General features: G+C 49.3%; 1 protein-coding gene across 23 annotated transcripts in view; it reads left to right on the top strand.

Moving 5' to 3' along the window:
* The window catches only part of Trerf1 (transcriptional regulating factor 1), a 224,059-nt gene that overhangs the window by 187,915 nt on the left and 17,800 nt on the right, over positions 1 to 18,344 (top strand). For all 23 annotated transcript variants that reach the window (XM_039083499.2, XM_063267092.1, XM_063267090.1 and 20 more), the window contains 6 exons: positions 1,556 to 1,940; positions 2,842 to 2,908; positions 4,800 to 4,939; positions 5,068 to 5,171; positions 7,182 to 7,257; positions 15,348 to 15,436. In XM_039083499.2, coding sequence (XP_038939427.1) covers positions 1,556 to 1,940; positions 2,842 to 2,908; positions 4,800 to 4,939; positions 5,068 to 5,171; positions 7,182 to 7,257; positions 15,348 to 15,436 — 861 coding nt within the window. The remainder of the gene's footprint in view (positions 1 to 1,555; positions 1,941 to 2,841; positions 2,909 to 4,799; positions 4,940 to 5,067; positions 5,172 to 7,181; positions 7,258 to 15,347; positions 15,437 to 18,344) is intronic.

Raw genomic sequence — 18,344 nt, 5'->3', positions numbered from 1 at the left:
TGTGACCTAAGTGTGATAGTCTGAGTGTTTTGACATTCTGAGTTGGGCCTCTGGTCCAGGTAACTCAGAGAGCCTTGCCTGGGACATAATAAAGCATTATTTAGAGGTGGAGGCACCAAAAGAGCCTAAAGGGGACTTTTGAAATCTACATTTAGGATCCTGGGCAGAGTTGAGGTCACCAAGAACTCCACATTACTTAAATGACCTCCTCAGTGACCCAAGGACCGGACTTAAAGGGTTTCAGATTTGCTCCACAGTCAGGCCTAGGGATGGCAACGTCGCATTTTTGAAACACTCTCAGCAGCCTCTTGGCTCCTCGGGGTCTCTTCTGGGCCTTGGCTGTGAGGCTGGAGGGCACTGGTCCACGGAGACCCACCTTAGCGCTCCCTCGGCAACTTCCACGCTGATGCCGGGAGCCCCTCTCCCCCTCCTCCTTCATTTCTATCTCCCCAAGAGCCTCTCCTAGAGGCTGGGATGGCACCTCGGAAGTCAAGGGAGCTGAGGAAGAAGTAGACAGCGGGAGGGGAGAGGCAGAGCCCACACAACTGAAGGCAGGCCGGTGAGAGGGGCCCAAAGCTGAAGGGAGCTGGGAGAGGTCACATGGCCTGGAGGCAGCTGGTCATGTGACCATGAAAGTCTTTCCCATCACCCCTTGCTGCTGTCTTCACTCGCCACTCTGGCACTAGAGCTGCTGGGCACTGCAGCTGTGCCTGAGCACCTCAGAGCCTCTCCACAGGTATCCCGGCTGGCTGTCACACCCAGCTCTCGGCTTTTCTGGGTTGATGCTGGCCCCCGACCCAAGTCTGTTTCGTCCGGCTTTGGCATACCCTGCTTCTCTATTTGACGTGCATGTGTGGACTTACTAGTATATGTGTCTCCGTGTGGCAGGTCCCCCAGACGAGGCTGGGTTACCCGCCATAACCTAAACTAGCACTGCTGACAGGAAGCAGGAGGAGCTAGGGTTGCTACAGAGGAGCCTCAGAGGGGCGTGACAGGGGGGCGTCACCAGCTCCATCTCCAGGAGAGCCCGTTAAAACGGCCTTGAGGATTGTGGGCCACTGTGCCCCGGCCTCAAGTAACCCTGTAGAGCCGTGGTGACAGCTCCGGGAACCTGCGCTAGTCACGAAGCTCTTCCTGCCCCTCAGCCTTGGGCCTTGCATCCCTGAAGAGAGGATTCTGACCCCTGCTTAGAACATGTGTGATCTATCCCTGCAGGAGCAGTGGGGGAGCTAAAGAGCCACTCTGCTGGATTCCACTCAAGACAGATGGAAATGCAGTGATAAGCCAGAGTTTTAATTTATTACTTCTTGCGGCCCCACCCTACCCTTCACAGACCTTCCGGATTTTCTTTGCTAACGAGCCCAAGGCCGATGTGGTGGGAGTGGGAGGGGACGAACAGAAGGGAGGCAGTCTCTCCCCCACCCCCTTAGAATTTTCGAGATCCCTGGCCAAATCTATGGAAAGGGACCAAGGCAAGGATAGCAGTTCTGTACTTAGAAAGGGGACAATGGCTGGGGTGCCCTAGTTTGAATCCCAACTGTTCCTCTCACTCTAGGAAATCCCCCGGAAACATCCGCCCATCACCGCCAAAGTTGAGGAGCCCCTCAAGACCCCACCAGAGAAGAAGAAGTTCCGGCACCGGCCTGAGCCCCTCTTCATCCCACCACCGCCTTCTTCCTATACTCCCAACCCCACCTCTTACTCGGGGGCCACCCTGTACCAGAGCCAACTGCGCTCCCCACGCATCCTCGGGGACCACCTGCTCCTGGACCCCGCCCACGAACTGCCCCCCTACACACCGCCACCCATGCTGAGCCCCGTGCGCCAGGGCTCAGGGCTCTTCAGCAATGTCCTCATCTCTGGCCACGGCCCTGGAGTGCACCCCCAGCTGCCCCTCACTCCCCTCACGCCCACGCCACGCGTGCTGCTGTGCCGTTCCAGTGAGTCGTCCCTTAAACCCTGGTGTCACCCCCTGTTGATTTGGATACTACCCTGAGTGGGTGGGGAGTCTCACTTTCTTCAACTGGCTAGTTTACCCCCGTGGATTTCTGTGAAATATCCGTTATGTGTTCCACACACGATGCGAGGTGTTCTTAATGCCTCCGCATCGCATTAAGTAACTCGAGGGAATCAGTCTGAGGAGAGAAGGGAGTCAGTGTCTTTGGGATAAAGCACACCAAGACTGCTTCGGATGGTCAAAAAAAGATGCTTAAGATAAATATTTAGCCGTTATTCGCATGGGAGCTATTATAAGCAAGAGTAAATCGTAATATTTACTGTGCTTAAAAAAAAAAAAAATCAACCATGAACCCTGTAGGTCATGTGCTAGTGTAGCCCCGACGACTATAGGAACTGAGGCAGAAGGAATGAGGGGAGGGTGAGACCAGCCTGAGCAGCACAGGAAAACCCCATCTCCTCAGTAGATATTGGGGGTTGGGGGGAGAAGAGAGATCTTTGTAGCTAGGTTTCTTTCTGGTTGCCTAGAAACCATGTAGCTAAACCAGGCATTTTTTTTTTTTTCCTCACACTGAGAAATGGCTGTCTTAACGCCTGTAATCCCAAGCACTGGGGAGGCTGAGGCTTAAAGCTGGAGGTGAGGAAATTCAAAACCAGATTGAGCTACACATCTAGACCCTGTCAAGGAGCTGAAGGATGGGGAGAGAGAGAAAGAAAAAGAACCTCGTGAATCCATCCACCTTTCTGGAAATTGATATGGGTTGGGTAGGAGAAGCGCCTTGTCATTGCTGCCTGGCTAATTCCTGGTCAGCGAGCTTCCATCTGTCTTCGTGTCTTGGGACGTTTTCCCTTGTTGTCCAGTAAACGCTAGCTTTTGTGTTTCAGGCAGCATCGATGGCAGCAATGTGACAGTCACCCCAGGACCCGGAGAACAGACTGTGGATGTTGAACCGTAAGGAAGAACCAGTTACTCTTTAGGGATAAGTCTCAGATAAGGAAAGGTCTGGAAGCTTCTAGAAGGGTAGTCAGTATTTCTGTATTCAGTGGCCACTGAGAGGGGAGAGTTGTGGAAATGGTAGGATCATGGCCTCCTCCCTACCACGTCCTCATAGCTGCTAGTGTTTCAGAGACTCGGGGCTAAATGTGAAACCCTAGATTCAAACAATCTAGTGTCCCTACCTCCACGGGCCAGCTTCTAGACTCATATACGTTCATATCCCCCATGGCACCGAGGCCTCTCTCTTGAAGGTGCTTAACTAGAAGAGAATCCTTCTGAATGTTCTTTTTCCCATGTTCCCTCTGTGACTCTCGGCCAGTCTTCCAAATGGACTTGTTGAGTATCACGGATTTGAATCATTTTCATGATCAATGGGAGGTACAGTATCCACACACACATTGGTGGCTTGACCTCCAGAGGGTACCGGAAACCTCTGATAGGACCATGCCCTGCGTATTAGCACTAAAGTGCCACAATCGTGTCTGATAAGTGAGACCTAATCTATCCAAGCAGATAGACCATCGTGTTATCTGTCATAGACTATAGATCCCAACTGAAGAACAGGTAGGCAGTTTATAGTGTGGGTACTGTAGACAAAAGGATGGGTCACATCCAGGGCCGGTAGAAGTGGCTTGGCTTGCGATTTCATCCCGTTACTTAAAATAGAATAAAAGTCGTACTTACAGAATTACTCCAGGATTTTCTCACTTCATATTTTCCTCAACTATTAATTCCGTCTAAGTATTCCAGCTAATGTTAGCTGGTCACGGGTTACTGAAAACCACAGAGAGCTGTATATAAAGAGACACTGCTTCACTACGGAAGGGAAAGGTGATTCTTTCCATGAATGAAAAGAGCCCATGGGGTGGAGCTTTGTAGAGTCCAGAATCAGAAAGCTTGGGTTGACACATTCTCATTTTGATTTTTACTGAGTCGGGTTTTTGAGGCCTTTGTTGGTGCCTTGAATGGGAATCGTGATTACAGTCCTGTTCGTGTCCCTGGCCTTTTGAGCTTAGATGGCATGGTACATGTAGGAGTGGTCTGGAAGGCATAAATACTTCACATTGCTGCCCACGCTTAGCCTCCTCCCTTCGTTCTGGGTATGATCTAGCCATGCTCTCAACAACTCCTCTCTTGGAATTAGCTGTCCTTTCATTCCAGTTTCCACTGAGAGGCTGAAAGCTGAGACGTTGTAGACTGCCCCCATCCCCTTCCCCAGGTCCCCAACTTTAAGAGGCCTAACTTGGACCCACCAGCAGTGTAAATGACACTGAGCCTTATTAATATTGTAAAGCTTGAGTCTTTTGCTGGGCAGTCTCCCAACTACTCTAACCCAACTAATCCGGGCACTACATTCCACCGTGTGGCCAGGTCTGCCTCTCTGCTCCATTCTCATCTGACCATTCACCTCTGTGTCTCCTGGGTGAATCTCCCATATCTGATTCCTGCTCAACTATTGGCCGTCAGATCTTTATTACAGCCAATCAGATACAAGTCTAGAGTGTCTTGGGCAAATGAGGAAGAATGAATATTTATAAAATATAAGACCAGCGATAGGCCATGTAAAAATAACAAGACCAAGACCTTGCTAGTCTTTAGCTCTCTGCTGGTACAAAAATTGACAGTTGAATGTGCAGAGACACACCCTCACACAGTGTACCCCAACCCCCAACATTAAAAACTGATCTTACCAGTAAAAAGGGCCATGCCTGGACTTGGAGGACCCTGTTCTGGCATTCTCCTAGCAGAGGAAGCTGCTCCCCTGATGCCTGCAGTTCCGACAGTTGCCTCTGGTCTAGGCTGTCGCATTGAAGCCCATACTGTTTTTCTTTTCCTTTCATTAAAGACGCATCAACATTGGCTTAAGATTCCAAGCAGAGATCCCAGAACTGCAAGACGTCTCCGCCATGGCTCAGGACACACACAAGGCCACACTGGTATGGAAGCCGTGGCCTGAGCTAGAAAACCAGGCCCTCCAGCAACAAGGTACTGGCACTTAGGAGGAGCTGGGAGGGTGAGGCTGGCTTCTCTAGCAGGGACGTTGGGCTCCAGAATGGGTGTGGGTTTTTGTGACACTGGACATATCTGATACAGTGATTTCTTACTCTCAACAGTGGAGAACCTTCTGAATTTGTGTTGTTCCAGCGCGCTGCCAGGTGGAGGGACCAATTCGGAATTTGCTTTGCACTCTCTCTTTGAGGCCAAAGGTGACGTGATGGTAAGGAAGCTAAGGCTTCGTGGATGCATTAGCTCAGTGAGTGGGTCCAGACCAGAAGGCCTCCAGCAAAGAAAGCTCCACTTAGACTCCTGCTGGCATATCTGTAACTAAATTATCATGAGGGGTGCATGTGTTCTAGGAAATGAGAATTTCTCTTCATGTACCATGAGGTGGAAGAAACGCTTGAATGAAACATGAACTGGCCTCAAGGTTCTTCCTGCTGTGGAGAGCAGCCAAACTTGGATGCCTCCAGACCTCCTTTCTCTAGCTCATTAAGTGCTTCTACGTTCCCATCTTTAAACCTAGTTCTAAACACTGGGGACCTTCCTTAGGGACACTCAGATGGCCCTAAACTAGAACCATGGGGCCATTTTCCCAGAGTCAAAGCTGACCATTTGTCTAGTCAACCTTTACTTCTGGCCAAATAAGTCCATCACTAGCTTCAGTTTCCCTTCTATACGAGGACTTAGTTCTCCCCAGTACTTGAATCAGGGACCTGCTTTTAGGTTAACAAATAAACAAATGTGCAATATTTCACGTGTGGTCTAGTGCTTGCCTTTAGAGACCACTGCCCTTCTAGAACCTTCAGCCACATACATAAGTCACTGTGGAGTGTTCCTAAGGCATTTCTGACGATCCAGCTGATGGTGGTGGGGCCCAGCGTTCTGGGTTTTCTTCTTTTCTTTATTTCTATTTTAGGTGTATAAATGTGAATTGTGTGAAGCATCTGTGGAGGCCAGAAGAGGGCATCAGATGCCCTGGAGCTGGAGGGACAGGCTTGTCAGCCACCTTATGGTGCTGGGCATTGAACCTGAGTCCTCTGCAAGAGCAGCCAATACTTTAACCACTGAGCCAGCTCTCTAGCTCAGAGGTTCTGGGTTTCTAAGCAGTTCCTAAAAGTTGCTGAGGCTTCAGACTCTTAGACGTGGAAATAGCAAGATTTCTCTGCCTTGCTCGACCCAAACCCATCCACTCTCCTACTATCTTTGGTTTTTTTTTTTGTTTTGTTTTGTTTTGTTTTTTGTTTTTGTTGTTGTTGTTGTTGTTGTTGTTGTTGTTGTTGTTTGGTTTTTTGGTTTTTTTTTTTTTTCGGAGCTGGGGACCAAACCCAGGGCCTTGTGCTTGCTAGGCAAGCGCTCTACCACTGAGCTAAATCCCCAACCACTATCTTTGTTTTTAAGCTAGAGGGGAGCTCTTCCAGAGGATCCAGGTTTGATTCCCAGCACCCATGCGGCAGTTTAAAACTGGCTTTAACTCCAGTTCCAAGAGATCCAATGCTCTCTTCTAGGCTCCATGAGCACTCATGACACACAGACATGCACACAGACGCACATTTAGTGCAGTGAGCTTGTATTCACAGTGCTGGGAGGCAAACACAGTCAAATCCTTGGGTCTCATTGGCCAGACGGCCTCATCTGCTTGGTGACCTCTAGGCCAGTGGGAGATACTCTCTCAAAGCACAAGGTGAACAGCACTTGAAGAATGAATGGCAGCTTGTCATCTGTCCTCCGCATGCCCACACAGTTTCACATGCACGTGCATATACATACATGTACTCACATGAACACGGGCATATACACAAGACACTCTGGAAGGGTGACATGTGGTGCACTTCTTACGTAATACAGCTGTTTTTATTCAGTGGTGAAGAGAGCTGTGATTGTCTAGGAAGCAGTCACTGACCTCCCACTCCTTCCTCTCAAACCTTTCCCCTGAGAAACCGCCTCCCTTCAGAGAGACCTGGCTCTGTCTCTCCGAAGGAGTACTCAATTCATAGCTGCCACTTATGTTCTCTGTGGTGTTGACCCTTTAGCTTCAGGCATGAGCTTGGGGCCGGGAGTAGGAGGTGGGAGTTAAAACGTTGAGTCCTGTTGGAACCGAACTGAAAGGAACTTCCCGTTAGCGTCTTCTGTCCCCGGGTTTCTTCCCTCCTCTGCTGCAGTGCCAGACCTGCTTTCCTGTGGGACTCTCTCACAGACTGACTTCTGCCTTTTCTCTCTGACCCCACAGGCTACCCTGGAAACGCTGCTGCTGCGGAAGCCAGTCAGGTTAAAATGTCATCCTTTAGCAAACTACCACTACGCCGGTAGGTCGCCAGGATCCCCAGGCCCCGTTGCTTCCTAAGAGTGGGCAACTCACATTTGGTTACGTTTGTTTGTGGTTATTTATTTGAACAAATATGTAACACTGGGTCTATTAGCCCGACACTGCCACGCATGTGTCAGTGTAAATACCTGCCCCTGTGAATGTCCCAAGACCTGGGAGATGGCTCACGGGGGCTGCCCACCTGGCAGTGGGACCTGTGCATCAGAGGAGAGAGCCACCAAGGCCACAACACAGAGCAGACTATTAGCAGCCTGTGCCTTTGGAAGGTGGGTTCAGGTCTTGATCAAGGCCCTAGGCTTTCTGTAGGCTTGAATTAGAGAGAGAGAGAGAGAGAGAGAGAGAGAGAGAGAGAGAGAGAGAGAGAGAGAGAGCGAGCGCGCTAACCCAGTGCCTGGAGAAAGACTTCATTCATATGTGTGTCCTGTGTGTGTGTACACGCGCGCGCACGTGTGTGTGTGTGTGTGTGTGTGTGTGTGTCTGTCTGTCTGTCTGTCTGTCTGTCTGTCTGTCTGTGCTTGCTCAAGAGCACATTATTGCAGTGCCCACAGAGGCCAGAAGAGGTGACAGATCCATGAAAGCTGGACTTAGAAGCCATTTTGAGTCACCTGCCCCGGTTCTGGAAACCAAACTCCTGTCCTTTGCAAGAGCAGTATACACTGTAGAACGCTGTGCTGTCTCTCCAGCCACCTCCCCTTGATTTGTATCATTTGAGGGTTTCCTTGGTGTCTTGGGCAGACCACCCCTAGGCAGATGCTGCATGTATGGTCTTGGGGCTCTGTTAACATCACTTCCAGTCCCTCTCCAGACAACCAAACTCAGCCCAAATGTGAAGGTTTCTTTACAGGTCCTGGCTCATCCTCCATTTGTCTCTTCCTCCGTCCTTTTCTTTACTTGTGCTAAGTTGGCTTTGTCACACCTCTTGTCACCAAGTAGAGAGGCCTCAAAGTTGCTTATGAATACCCAAGGACACCTACCTATGGGTCATGACAGCAGTTGCAAGGAAGAGACAAGCACCACATGCTTACTTGAGGTTAAAGGCATCATGTAACCAGGGCCAAAGAGCCAACTTCATCCTCTCCCGCTTGTGTGGGTCCAAAGATGTGGGAGCTCTCCAGCCTGCCGTGTTTCATCGCCGCCTAATCCCCAGCATCGTATGCTGTTCCATTAAACCCTGGCAGGCGCTCCCAATTCCTGGATCCCAAACATCTCTGCCCAGTGGGTGGAGCTTCGTATGGACTAAAAGAAGCGTCTCGCCACTAGCTGAGAGATGCTGTATGGGTTAACCTCAGGTCACACTGCCTCGCCAGAACCTTGGGCTTGGTCGTGGCCAGCTGTGAGCCTCTTCATCCAGGACATGATTTCTCTCCACTTGTTCCCCAGCGTGGTATTTTTATATGCATCGTGACACAAAAGACCAGGAAGCTATGGGCTAGAACACGTCCAGCCCCAAGCAAAACAAAAAAGATGAAAATGTTACCAAGAACTTCGAAGGTCCGCTGAGATACATTAAGCTTTTTGGATTGAGTATTGCTAACTAATCCATTCCCACAACACCTTCCCTCCCAAATACCTTAGGAAAACTCTTGCTTCGGAAGTCATTTCAGCCCTCAGAGACCAGAAGTGGGAGTGACCGTCACCTAAATCTTCCGGTCACTGGCCTTCTTCTCAAAGTGATTACAAATGCAAGAATATTCTAGCGTTGTGAGCGCATGGGGCAGAAGACCTAGAATCAGATACAGCTCCTACCTTTAACAGTTGCCTACCAAGACATGGGAGACAACTGAGTATCACAGCTTGTGACCCAGCCACCATGCCACACTCTGACACCCCCTGTATTTGGTTCCTGAGGGTCACTGAATCCTGTCCCATCATAGCCATGGCCTGCCTTGGTCTTCCTGCCCAGAGCCTTCCTACCACTCCCAGTTGAACAGTCACCTCAATTTCTGCCTCGTTGGAACCTTCTAGTTCTCTAGGGCTTCCGGCCTGAGAACCAAACCCATCTGACTCCTGGAACTTCACTTTAGGCTCCGAGTTACTGCTCTGGTTTGGCCTTCATTGCTGTGATAAAATCCTGACCAAATCCAACCAAGGGAAGGAAAGAGTTTATTTGACATACAGCTTATAGTCCACCATTGAGGGAAGCCAAGGCAGGAAGCAGGAAGTAGACTCTGAACCAGCATGGAGGAATGCAGCTTGTTGGTTTGCTTAATCTGGCTTCTTCCACTGCCTTTCTTACCCAACCCAAGTCCACCAGCCCAGGGATGGCACCACCCACAAATGCCCGGGCAGTTAGGAAAATGTCTCACAGACGAGGTCACAGGCCATTCCGATGGGCCATTTTTTTTCAGTGGAGGTTCCCTCTTCACAGGTGTATCAAAATGTGTTCCAACTTAACCAAAAGCTAACTGGGACACCTAGAGAAGGAAGTCAGAGCCAGACTTTGCTGTGCCCCAGAGGAAAGGCAGCCAGACGGGACTCCTAGGCAGACAGATCCAAGCCTGTGGAAACACTCCTCTCCCTCACTCGGGACCAGGAGAGGGAATGCTATGAGGACCAGTAAGCAGGGCAGGCGTCCAACCCAGGCCTGAAGTTAGTCTGCCAACATTGAAGAGCATCCTCAGAACACAGCTGTGCAGTGCTTCCCAGGGCTCAGTCCATACCAGGACAGTGTCCTCCTCAGTCCCCCCCACACCCATGTGTGGCTAGTAGTCCTCTCCAGTGTTTTCACTTAAGCACTCACATACGGCCTGGGGGTGGGGGTGGGGTATTGTATATGGAAGAGCCATGGTGGTTGTGGTCAGACAGCTGGAGCAGCTGTGATTTCGCCACTGAACATGTCTTTTATGCATGTGCAGGGTATTAGGGATGGTAGAGTTAGATCTAGCTTCTTTGCAGGGTACAGTGAAGATTTCTGTCATGTCCCATCACAATCACAAGCACCCACTGGGGCCTCAAACCCTGCCTTGATTTTTGAATGACAGATGAGACCTGGGAGAGACAGCCTTTCCATCAGAAGAGTCTAGGCTCTTGTCCTGGAAGCTGCCCAAGGTTAATAAGGAGACAGAATTATGTACTTGCGAGAATTACTTTGCAAAGAACACAGCTGTGGGTCCTTCTATTTTGTTTTATTTTACTATAATAGATTTCTTACAGCAGGACCTGGGTCAGTACTTTCTCTTTTCTCTCCTGACACAGCATTTGCAAAAATACTATTTAGTGACAAACTCAAAATACGGATTCAGACTGAGGCCCTTCCTCCTTCCTGCACCTAGAAGAAACTTGGGTAGCAGCTTGCATTCCAAGAAAAATAAAATCTGACCTTTACCTGCTATAAATAACTCTGTATGACATTGAAAATCTGACATAAAGTCTCCCTTTTTTTTTTTTTACAGTGAGCCCGTCTTTTTGCTGTAACCACAATAATGACATCAATAAAAGTTGGGTGGTTTTTTTTTTTTTAAATCCTGAAAAGAAGCCAGAGAGACCCTCTAAAAAGATACTGTGTCCAAGTTTTCTCTGCCCCAGGAATGTCTGTTTTTAATTGCCTGGATTTGCTATAGATTGGCCCCAAATTAGCCACCATACAGAGGCTGTTTCCCAGCAACCAGAGCTCTGAGCATTTTGCCTCTAGCTACCATAGTAGTGCCCATTTCATCCAGTTAATTAGGCTCTTTGTCATTAGCCTTAATCGGCTTGTTAGGGCCCCTGCTGATCATAGCCCAATAGCCAGGAATCCCCAGGTGGAGCGAGTAAGTCTGGGGGAATGTCAGCCCACTAACCTCATTTGCCAGGCTGGAGGGCAGCAGAGATCTTACAGAGAGAGGCAGAGCTTTGAGAAACCAAGCCAGGAGCTCCAGCAGGGGCAGGCAGCCTTGTAAGTAGCCACACATCAGAGGGACAACATGTGTCCCATTCATAGCCGGAGCTGACACAGGATCTGCCTCAAGTGTCCCGTAGAGACGTGGAGCATCCACTGAGCAACTGCTTATGACCAAACAGTGTTGGTCACAACTGGCTACCCGTGCCCAAGGGTGAGGAAACTGAGAAGCAGACTTCCCTGCTGTCGCAGAAGGAAGAACTGACGGGGACACACGCACAGCAGAAGCCCTCCTCACCAAAGTCGTCCCCTTCGTCACGGCCCAGTGATACCATCTGGGGAGCGTGCTCAGATGTTATTTATCCACACCAGGAACTCAATCCAAGGCCCCGAGGGTGGAGCTTCAATCCCAGGGGCAGTCCCTAGTCTCAGGAGGCCACTTGTTGTGTGCCAAGCACTGTCCTTTTCACACCTCCTAGGACTGCACAAGAGCTGTGCTCTCGAGGCTTGTGCTCCACCCCTGTCACTGTAGCCTCAAAGTAAGAGTGACACAAGAGAAGAAAGAGAGCCACCATTCCATCGTTTTCCTGGACAACTGAAGACCTGAGACAGAAAAGGTCATTACAGAGCAGCAACGCCCCCAAGAGGTCCTTTTTTTTATTCTTTCAAGTGTGGAGACTCCTGCCCAGCAGACGGACCAGCAAGCCTTATGGACACAAAGGTGTGGATGTCTCAAAAGTAGGCAGAGCTGGGAACTTAGCACTGCTCTTTGGAGCTGCAGCGAAAAAATGAGCCCAGCAAGGCGCAGTAGCTAAGTGTGGCCTCCATAGAGATGCCACACTGGCTGGCTTGAGAAGACTGAGTAACCCTGCCAACGTCTCCAGGAGAAGTGGCAATAACTCTGAGAAAAGCTGGAGAGCATCTTCATTGGCCTGCTTGGGGTGGGCATCTCAGCATCTCCTGATGCTGCATCTGAGGGAGCATCCAAGAGCCACCCATCCTTGAATCGCAGGGGACAGCACAGTGCTCCCTCCCCTTACCAGCTGCTGTGACTGAGCTTCCGGCGCTGTCTTTCTGACCCTCTTACCTCTTCACTGTCTTGATGGACACCTGAAGGAACCGGGACTAGTCTTTAATCATTCCACTAAACTCGCTGGCTGGTTAATCTCTGCCTTCATCCTCTTTGGACCTCCCCAGCAGCGGAGAGGAGCTGGAAACCCTCTTCCCCGTCCCCCAAGGCCCAGAATGTTCAGCATAATCTGAGGAACATTATCGGATGGCTATAAAAGCACAGATGTTCCACCCCCACCCCATACACACAGTTGCTGTGCTTTGCACACACTATGGAGTGAAGACGGATCTGAAGACGCTCCCTCAGAGCCTTCTCTTCAAAACTGTAAGGATATAACCTTGCAGGATGGTGGGATAGTGATTTTAAAGTCAGCGGACTCTAGTCTGTTCAGACGAGAACCTGAGCTCTTGGCGGAAGACCCAGCAAGGATTTATGCAGAAAGGGTGTTTATTTCAGACACCTGCATTTACATCGCTGAGTCATGCACTCCCTCAGCAGTCCTAGGATGTCTGCCCTCTCTTGATTCACAGAGGGATGGAGAGAGAGAGAGAGAGAGATACATACATACATACATACATACATACATACATACATACATATGTGTGTGTGTATATATATATATATGAATAGAAAATGCTATTCAGATTGCCTCTCCTTATGTCCTGTCAGATGACCAGAGTACAGTGGAAAACTGTATAGATGCTAAGGGGTTGGGCACAGTGGTGCACACCTATAAGCCCAGTACCTTGGCGGCAAAAGCAAATAGGATCTGTAAGAGGCCAGCCAGGGCTACACCATGAGACCTCTTTAGGAAAAACAAAGAAAAACCATAGTTTTAAGAGATGCGAGAAGGGAGACAGAATTCTGTCAGCATGCCATCCAGGAATCCAAGATGTCAAGAGTTTGAGAGACAAAGAACAAACTGTGGCTATCTATGTACCCACTGCGGTGGTTGAACCGGCCCTAGCATTCCCAGGACTAAGAGGCCTATGTTTTCTGTTGCTACCATGAAATGCTTGAGGTTGAGTGTTTCATGGAGAAAATAGATGTATTTTGTCTATAGTTTGTTTTTTTTAAGTCCATGGTTAGGTGCCCTATGGGCAGGGCATCATGACAACGTGGCGCCATCTGGGCAGGGTGATTATAACAGGGAGACATCACTTGGTGAGACAGCGAGCCAGAGAGTCACTGGGGAGGGGCTGGGAATGGCTTCCTTCCAGGCCCCGCCTCTCAGAGGACCACCACTCAACACCAGCACCCCATGGACCGTGCTTATAACCTGATGCTAGAAGTACACATCTAAATCTCTCCAGACCACAGCAAGCCTTCCTCCCACCACCTAGGCTTGGTTTCTTGCTCCAAATAAGCCATTCCATTTTGAATCCAGTCTCTCCTCAGCACAGCCTACTCTCCTAGTAAGGGAAAACCATGAATCAGGTTTGATCAGCGAGACATAAATAGTGGGTTGAAGCCTGGTAACTAGTGAGTATAAAATACTTAGCACCTGGAGTGTAGCAAATATTGTTAAATGGCGGCTTCCTTTAGCTGTGTGTGTGTGCGTGTGCGTGCGTGTGTGTATGTTTGCGCTCAGGCATTCACTCACATGCAGAGGTCAGAAAGAACAGGCATCTTCCTTTATTGTTTGGGGCAGGGTCTCAATGATTCTGAAGCTCCGTTCATGGTATTGTGGCAGTTGCCACCATCTGGACTGAGTGATTATAATAGGTCACCTGGGGCTGGAGACATGGCTCAGCGGCTAAGAGCACTGACTGCTCTCCCAGAGGTCCTGAGTTCAATTCCCAGCAACCACATGGTGGCTCACAACCATCTGTAATGGGATCTGATGCCCTCTTCTGGTGTGTCTGAAGACAGCTACAATGTACTTACATATAATAAATAAATAAATCTAAAAGAAAATACATAATAGTAATAGGTCACCTGGTGTGACCTTTAAAACTCCAGTGTGATTTTTTTCCCTACCTCATGACCTTTCAACTGTCCCAGCCCTAACCTGAGTGCAGTGTTCCTTCTCTGTGTCATGGTTCAACAAGGCAGGCTGGCCAGTCGTTCTGTAGGATTCACTGGTCTCTGCCTTCGACATAGGCATGTGTGGGCCATGCATGTTTTAACATGAGTGCTGGGGATTTGAACTCAGGTCATCTTGTTTTCACAACAAGCACTCTTACCCACTGAGACACACACACATACATGCACACGCACGCGCGCGTGTGCACTCATGCACAGTCCCTGATAGCTCTTTCTTCCTCAATTATAGCTGACACCCAATAAACATAATGAATGAAAGAATAAACTGGATTATTCTTGTCTCTGACTTTGCACTTGACTTTTCCTGCCCCAGAATTCCCTTCTATCTCTTCCTTGCCTGGCTGGCTTTTGTGTTACCTTTCAAACTCCACTGTGGTATTTTTTCCCCACCTTACAACCTTTCCGACTGCCCTGGCCCTAATCTGAGTGCAGGGATCCTTCTGTGTCCCACCAGACCCTCATTTACCATCATGGTTGTAGCTGTCACCTTGAGTACCATGGCCTTTAGGCTTTGCAATGATGGAGTCTGTGAACCTAGCCACGCTCTGAGAATCGGTAACTACATGAGCGCTTACCTTCATGAATTTAAGAGTTGAGTAAACGCTACGGATAGGCCTCACCAATGGGCACTCACATCCCCACCCCCATCAAGCTTTAGTACGGGATTTTTAGTCTTCACAAAAATCTAATGTGGGGACAGTTCTATGACTGCCGTTCACTGGTTACAAAGCTGAAGTCTTGGGTTTAGTGGCTTGCCCAGATCCAGAGCAGGGCTGCTGGTTACTGCATTTCAAAGGCCACTGTTTGGTTTTCCTAGGCAAGGCTTCACCATGTAGCACAGGCTGGCACTGGACTTGGTCCTCCTGCACATACCACTGTTCCAGGCTCTAGACTAGCTTTGTATTCAAACAAGGGTTTCCATTTTTCTTGTTTTGAGACAGGAGTTCATGTTGCACAGGTAAACTTTAAATCCACTATGTAGCCCAGGCTGGGGTTGAACCCCTGACTCTCCTAACTCTGCCCCCTGAGTGCTGAGATGGTGGGTCTGCAACACTTCTGTGCCACAGTTTTGTTTTGGGGTGTGGGAGATGCGAGAGAGTAGACTGTCCCTAACAGAAGTTCTGTTTTGTTCCAGGTTCTGACAAGTGGACGTCCCTAGAAAGAAAACTGTTTAATAAAGCATTGGCCACTTACAGCAAAGACTTTATTTTTGTACAGAAGATGGTAAGCCTTTCTCCCCATTGCTCATTTGAAAGGAACTTTGAGATTCCGAACGTCACGATAGTGAGATATTTTTGTTTGCTGCTTTTATAACATCCCCACAAAAGGTCTGTCTTCCACCATTGTGAAGGATGATGGTGGTCATTACAGGGGCGCCATAGTGCCAGTGCTGGTGTGACTGGACACGAGAAGGGAAAGAACGTGTAGATTGCTGAGGCTCAGCTGTATTGAGGTTTCTGTGGGGGGCACGTATGTTTGTGCGTGCGTGTGTAAGTCAGCATAACCGTGGGTATTGTTCCTCAGATATGGCCCCTTATCTCTTCCTAGTGATTTATTTTTATTTTATGTGTATGGATGTTGGCCTTTATGTGTGTCTCGTGTCCGCAGAGTGAGGAAGAAGATATCCAGTCTCCTAGAATAGTTACAGACGGTTGTGAGCCACCATGTGGGTGCTGGGCATTGAACCTGGGTCCCTCTGCAGGAGCAGCCAGTGCTCTTAACCACTGAGCCACCTCTCCAGTCCCCACTGTCCGTCTCTGTGTTTGAGACAGACTCTTGACTGCTTTGGAGCTTGCCGGGCAGGCTCAGCTGGCTGGCTGGTAGGCCCCAGGGAGCCCCGTCTCCTACTCCCCAGTGCTAGCTTAACAGAGTGCTCTACCATGCTTGTTTCTCTTAAGTGGGTTCTTGGGAACTGATGCCAAGTCTCAGCCTCCACCTGGTAGCATGTCTAGGCAAGTGATGGTGTTTCTGACAGCATTCTCCATGGTCTTACACGGAGAGGGGAGGGAGGCACGGGGTCCTCCCTTACCTAGTATGAAAATTTCTGCAGTCAGACTCATTTATAATGACAGCAATGATAAGAATAGTATCAGCTGGGTATGATGGCACACAGCTTTAATCTCAGCACTCTGGGGGCAGAGGATCCAAAGCCAGCCTGGTCTACACCGCAAGCTCCAGGCCATCTTGGGCTGTATAGTGAGATACTGTCTCAAAAAAACAATTCTTTGCCCCCACCATCAAAAACGAGGGGCAATGATAACTATATAACATTTTACAGAAAATAGGTGATAGATAGATAGATAGATAGATAGATAGATAGATAGATAGATAGAGGATGGATGAATGGATGGATGGATGGACGGATGGATCCCCCAAAGGTTGGAGTACAGCTTAGCGGCAGAGTGCCTGCCTAGCATGCATGAGGCCCTGGGCTCTAAAGGAAAACCAGAAAGAGGAAAGGGGTGAGGTGCCCACAGAGGAAATCAGACATTAATAGACAGCACATTTCATAGGTTTTAATTGGCTAAGAGTGGTTTAGACATAAAATTCAAATGTCTCAAGGTATCCGACAGCTTTCTAAAGGGAGAGCCTCCGCTGTGGCTGCCCAGTGTTCAGGACGTAGTAGCCCCTCTGGCTCGGCCTCTGCTGGGGACTTAATGGCAGATGGCACAAGCAGAAGGAAGTCAGAGCCACTGAGGGTCGGCTCACTCTGGGGACAACTGCTCTCTGAAGAACTCCTTTGACATGGAAGAAGGCTCTGAGGGAACGACTGCCTGCTGCACAAGTAGGAGGGCTGGAGGTCAGATCCCTGCCACCTCAGGAATCAGGCATGGCTGCGCGTGTGCCTGCACTTTGATGGGAGAGACAGAAGGATCCATGAGGCCTGTTGACTGCCAAGTTGAGCTCCAGGTCCACTGAGACACCATGTCTTAAAGAAATGAGGCAGAGAGTGATAGAGCAGCACACCTCTGTCTTACTCATCACACATGTGCGTGCGTGAGCGCGCGCACACACACACACACACACACACACACATACACACCTAATACTTCCCAGGGTAGTGCTTTTCCTCACAGCCTAATGACCTTTAACCCCACCCTACCCCACACCCATTTTGACGACTTCTCCCTATGTAGACCAGGCTGGCATAGAATTCAGAGATTTACCTGCTTCTATTTTCCCCGAAAACTGGAATTGAAGCCCTGTGCTGTCATTCCTGACCAGCCTGACTTCTTAGAGGTTTCATAGACCTTGGGGACCAGCTCCCAAAACACGAGCCCTCTGGGGACAAGCCACACTAAGACTGTGGCACTCTGCCTGTACCTCATCCTTAACGCCCCTGCCCTTAGGTTCCATGGCCAGTTGTGTGTGGCATTTACCAGCCAATGTGGTTTATAACCCAGGGCTCTGGGGCAGTATCTCATATCTCAGGGACAACTCCAGTGTAGGAATTCCAAATGACGGGTGGATGTTGAAGAAGGCAACAGACTTCTGTGGTATCCACCTCTTCTCACTGTGTAAGTGGCTGTGTCCCCACCCTGTCATCTCCATATCTGGGTGACTTGAACCCCACCTGAGCATAGAGGCCTATGAACTAATGAAGCAATGCTTCATTCCAAAATACATATGCAGTTGAGCATCCCAAATCCAAAAACCTAAGATCCAGAATACCCTGAGGTTTAGAGCAGCTAAGATTCTCAAGTGAGGGACTGCAGCCAGGAAAGGTGCAGTCTCTTAATCCAAACCCGACCTTTCTTGTCTCGCACGTATTTGGTGTTTTAGTTACAGTATTTATGAGGAGTTGAGATCAGAGGATAACTCATAAGAGTGTCTCAAGGATCCAACTCAGGCTTGGTAGCATACACCTTTACCCACTGAGCCAGCTCAGGTATCCCAGGGTGGCCCCTCTACTCAGTATGTAACCAAGGATGCACGTGCCACCATCACATCTGGACTGAAGCATCTTGGGTAAAAGCTACCTGGGGCATCATAGGGCAGAACTTGTACCCCACATTAGGGAAGCTCTTGCACATACAGTGCTTACACCTCTCTCTCTCTCTCTCTCTCTCTCTCTCTCTCTCTCTCTCTCTCTCTCTCTCTCTCCTCTTGCTGAGGTCTTCTTCATACATTG

This window comes from Rattus norvegicus, chromosome 9 (assembly GCF_036323735.1).
Source record: "Rattus norvegicus strain BN/NHsdMcwi chromosome 9, GRCr8, whole genome shotgun sequence".
NCBI classification, from domain to species: domain Eukaryota; kingdom Metazoa; phylum Chordata; class Mammalia; order Rodentia; family Muridae; genus Rattus; species Rattus norvegicus.
This window is presented reverse-complemented; position numbering and strand designations above follow the sequence as displayed.